Source organism: Halichoeres trimaculatus, unplaced genomic scaffold, assembly GCF_033239565.1.
Source record: "Halichoeres trimaculatus isolate MK-OKI-2021-1 unplaced genomic scaffold, fHalTri1.1 fHalTri1_scaffold_5, whole genome shotgun sequence".
In the NCBI taxonomy this organism is placed as follows: Eukaryota; Metazoa; Chordata; class Actinopteri; order Labriformes; family Labridae; genus Halichoeres; species Halichoeres trimaculatus.
Genome location: NW_027437183.1, coordinates 19,157,383 through 19,162,500, shown reverse-complemented (window position 1 = coordinate 19,162,500; position 5,118 = coordinate 19,157,383). Strand labels below are relative to the sequence as shown.

Here is a 5,118-nt window from a genome sequence, read left to right as displayed (position 1 = left end):
TTTAATACTACTACTTATAATAATAATGATATTAATAATAACAAATGGTTATTAAGTATAGCTCTCCTTCCGAAGCAAAGTTACACAGTGCTTTACATACTTCAATTTATAGACAAAATTAGTAAAATGAGGAATGAATCAATAAAGAAATGATGACAAACAATAACAACAGCCACAGTACAAGATTACATCAAATTGATCTGTACCCATGAAAAAACTCGTTGAGATTAGAAATCTCTTTTCAAGAGTGTTGTTGCCAAGATAGGTTGCAGCAGATTTTATAAAGTTTCTGATGGACAAAGAGAAGTTGTGCATACGAAGACACATCACAGCACAGAATAAAATCTTTAAAATAATTAAGTTTGAAAAGTCATGGGTCTCATCGCAGCATTAGGTGTGTGAGTAAATACATGACACAGAAAATACAAAAACACCAGACTTGTCACTGAATACCCCAAACCATAGCTTGGGGTCTGCAGAATAATTTTAAAACTATTGTAAAAGTGTGGTGAATCACTGAAAAAGTATGTCAAATTCTGGGATGTCTTGCACCCATGAAATCAGTCATTTTATCCAATACTCTTGCCCAATTAAGTTTTGTGCTACAAGATCAATTCTGATATGATTGTGACAAGTCTATCACTTCATAGTGCACAACAATAGAAAAAAAAATCAAATGAAAAAAAAAAACTTGGAGCCAACATTTTTTCAAGTTTTCAAAATAAATTACTGGGAAAGTAAAAATTTTGCCTATTTCTTTTGTTGCTAAGTGCTACATAGTACATTATTACATGGTATTACTTTTATGCTAATCAATGTTATGATATTGAGAGGATCCATGGAAAAATGTCAAACCTAAAACGGGTCCGTGGTCCAAAAAAGTTTGAGAGCCCCTGCTTTATCAGCCAAGGTTTGGAAGGTGTGAATCCAAAAAGCTTTGAGCTGTTTCAGCAGCTGTTAACATCACCTGTCCTGGTTTTATATCTCTACAGGTTTACCATGCTTTCTACAAACCTCTGGAGTTCACTGTCGCTGAACGAGATGCCAGCCAGTGTTACTTAAAGGTTCGGTCAAAGTATCTCAGTTCTTTGAAAAACACTTTATTGTGATTTGTATTATTTGTGTATGCGTTCATGGAGGAAACAGGTAACAGCAGCAGCAGGTTGGTTCAGGTCCATCTGCTGCTTTTAGAAACAGTCATTCACTTATTAAAAAGTAACAAAATCTACCCATTAGATGATCTCAGTCACCTCTAACATGTCACTTTTTGTCCTCCTCAGGTGGTGTGTGAGCGGGGCGGAGACCAGAAGATCCTGGGCCTGCATTTCACTGGTCCAAACGCTGGAGAAGTCACGCAGGGCTTTGCTTTAGGCTTCCAGTAAGTTCAGTAATACAAAAAGATTTTGTTTAAGATTAATTGAGTGTTTCCCCTTTTTTATATCTGTGTTTCAAAGAACAATAATCAAAACAGTGACAATTGAGGGTTGTATTTGATTTGTCTTTTTTTCAGAGTGAACTCATGTGTTTATTGTTGTTACAGCAGCAAAACTAAGACACTGATAAGAATAAAGCCGCAAGTCTGTTTGGGGAGAATCAGGACTTCAAAGTGACTAAATTTTATCTCAGTGGTTTATACTTTTTTATAGTAATACTGTTTCTAAACAGCACAAACCTGAAGTTTATCAACATATTTCCTCAAAAAGACTTTCCTCGTGCTGCTTGTATTGCTGTAACGGTCAAACTGGTACATTTGTTCAGTAATATTTATCATTGGTACGTGTGTTTGTGATCTCTGGTTCTCAGCAGTCCCCCTTTTTTTGCATGTAATCTGTTAATAAGAACCAATACATTTTGCCCTGACAGGGTGTTACTGATATGATGGAAGGCCTTATTGAAATTATTAAACACATAATAGAAACAATGTGGAGGCAAAATTGTGAGAAAGGAAGAAAACTCAAGATTTGGATAATAATCACCTGTGATCAGTCATGACAGATTATTAGTGAATGCAACTCAACTGACTTCTCTTTGTCTCTTTGTGTCTCAGGTGTGGAGCGACATATTCCCACCTGTCTCAAACCGTAGGCATCCATCCAACCTGTGCTGAGGAGCTCACCAAGGTCAACATCACGAAACGCTCTGGGTTAGACGCCACCGTAACCGGCTGCTGAGGTTAAGCACCTCGGTCTCTGAACATGAGTGAGCACACAGGGTCTCTCTGTGACAGTGGAGAGGTTAGCCCGGGTTGGTCCTGCTATTTCTCCTCGTCCTCTCTTCATCTATTGGCCCCTGCATGGCCCCCGGCGGTTCACATTGCTCGCTGAGATTTTGCTGCACCAGAGTTTCTTTGGGAGCCAGTCATGCAGGTCATCACCGGCTGCCCAGGTTGTCATTCGATAACCTCGACTATGATTATAGCATATACAAGCCTGCTGTGAATATACGCTGTGAGAGCGCAGGCTATAGATCAGGTCGGTGAGAGCCCTGGCCGCAGAGCGAGCGTCTTTTAAATAAACAGGCTCATCAATCAGGATTACGCTCCATGCTCAGAGTTTTGTTGAAATCATACGAGAAGCACGGTCCAAGCCTGAATGTTTTTCTGAATATATATTCTACAAATATTGTTGTTTCTCCGGCTGTACTTCCTGTCCATTAGTCTTGGAGGTGACACATACCACGCACTCCACCCCCCATGACACTGATGGATAGCCCCAGGGCCGTCGCTGCAGTGACACCGCCCCATTTCCCATGGACACACACAAACAGTCGGTGGGCTGCCTGTCAGTCAGACAGCTAAGACCTGTCCAGGGAGTGCTGATTGTTGAGACGGTAGACCCTGTCCTCCTTCTCCCATGCCCTTCTGTATCCAGCTGCATAAAAGAATACACTGATACTGTAAACCTGAGGCGTCTAAAGCTTCGGCTGTGCTGCAGCTCAGGCTCAGAGCAGCTCTTCTCACTGATAAAAAGGACTTTGACAACACTGCAGTGCCCAGCCTTACCTAAAGGTGGCACTATTGTCCTCCTGTTCTCCTGTCTTTTACTGAGCCAATGATAGGAGATAGGATAAGGTAGTCAGTGGATAAAACTTAAGCCTGAATACATTCAGGTTGCACATTTAATCCCTTTAATCCCTATAAAAGATACGCGCTTTTGGGTAGAGTTTGCTCACAGATTGGCTTTAAAGGTGCCAGACTGATAAGGGTTATCTGTTGTGTATTTACATGGATGGCAGGTTTGGTCTAAAAGTCATCACCTTGGAAGATAAGGCCGCTTGTTTATATCAATAAAGCAGTAATAGACCCCCACAGTTTGCCAAAGTGCTCACCCTGCTGCCTGCTCAGGACATCTTAGGTTTATGAAGAGGAGGAGGAGGAGGACTGTTAATAAAGTGGGTTTATTACAGAAATCTCGAGAACCATGAGGAGGCTGCTGGGCGTAGTTTATTTTTATTTGAAGTCTAATCTGCTCAGGCTGATTAATGATTTCGATGAGGGGAGTGACAGTGTGCCAGGAGATGGAGAGAGGAAAAAGAGAGACAGAGGGGTACCAGGTTTATTTGGACCTGAGCCAGAGGAGGGAGAGGGAGCTGGTTTTCAGGCCTGGTTAGGGAGGGAAGGGGGGGATTCCTGTGTGCTCTGTTCAGGGCCGAGGTGCTGACTGAAGGACCCTGACCCCCGCTCAGCAGGAACAGCTTGACTCTATCACTCGGAGCACAGAGGGCTCACATGCTGCGGCGCTGCACGGCAGGGGCCTGGGGGAGCTCGGGGCGGAGTGTGGAGGGGGGAAGTAGGATGGCCAAGAGACGGACAGTTCCAACCAGCCAGCCAACCAACACAACGCCGAGCGGTAGCGGCATGTTTGCCCAGAGTAATTGAGTCTATGTTCCTGTGCTTAACGAGCCACTTCAGAGACCTCAGGGTGGGCCCAAGGCAGCGAGGGGGAAGTTATTGAGGCCATCAGTGTAACTGTAATGTCTGTTTGCTTTTTACCCTCGACTTCCCTTCTCCTTTTTCTCCTTTCTCTCCTTTTTCTCCTCTGCCATGTTTTTTATGCACACTTTGGCCGCTCACGCACAAACAGTTCTCATTGGATTTTTCTATGACCTGTCTGATTTGTAGGATATCTGTTCGTTTATCAGACTCTCCAGGCCCAATACTTGCCACGTTAGCCTCAACCACCCAGGGAGGGGTCAGGGTTCAACTTACAGGTCGACCAGCTAATGATGACCTGCACTAAAACCCAAACCTGGGGAGTGCAGGCCTGATGTCACCTGGCCGACAACTTTAGCACTTGTAAATAGATCAGTGTCATTTTCCATTAAAGCTTTGTGATACATAATTTATATGTAAAGTAATAACACACTGGAATGCACAGTGTCACCATTAAAGTAATGATGTCCAATAACTGAGTGTCCTCTCATCTGCATAATTGCATAGAAGCTCAGGTCTGTTTGGGTTTACAGGAACGGCATTTCAAGCATACATTTAGAAGTCATTGCAAACCTTTATTTTATTTAATTGACAAATATGTCTTTTTTTATTTTTATTATTTTGTGTCATGATTGAAACAAGGAGATTAAAAACACGTGCAATAATGCAAAGATTGCATAAATGTAACATAGTCTAAAACACAATTCACAGGCCATTTAAAGCCTCGCTTTGCAAGACTGCAAACTAGCTGCATTGCCGCATCTAAAGATAACCTTGAATAAAGGGGAAATAAGATATAATGAGAGGGTTTTGTTGGTGGATTTTGTTATTATGCTGTTAAACAGCATCTTGCAACATTACTAAAGTGAGTGTTCCTCAAGGAGGTACCAATAGGGCACTTGAATACAACAAATATGATTCATCATTTACAACGGAATCACCCAACAGAGTACCAGAATCATCAGAGAAAGGGATCGGAAAATGAAGCACATCAGCTATAGCGGCCATATTGGTAGTGGCAAGGGCTTTTCATAAAGCTATAGGGCGCCTGTCAGTCACGTGACCCTGAGCTGTGCCTCTGATGGGTGAGCTTGTGATCTTAATATCCTCTGAACGGCTGAGTTAGATAAAAAATTCTCTCCTTGTATAGTGTGCCAATTGTAAAATTAGCGACTCAGACAAGAGAC

General features: G+C 42.4%; 1 protein-coding gene across 1 annotated transcript in view; it reads left to right on the top strand.

Moving 5' to 3' along the window:
* txnrd2.2 (thioredoxin reductase 2, tandem duplicate 2) overlaps positions 1 to 4,781 on the top strand; it is a 29,033-nt gene extending 24,252 nt beyond the window's left edge. The window contains exons 15-17 of the mRNA XM_074670631.1: positions 993 to 1,064; positions 1,281 to 1,378; positions 2,048 to 4,781. Of these exons, the coding sequence (XP_074526732.1) occupies positions 993 to 1,064; positions 1,281 to 1,378; positions 2,048 to 2,171 (294 nt within the window). The 3' untranslated portion in view covers positions 2,172 to 4,781. The remainder of the gene's footprint in view (positions 1 to 992; positions 1,065 to 1,280; positions 1,379 to 2,047) is intronic.
* Positions 4,782 to 5,118: the final 337 nt, after the last annotated feature.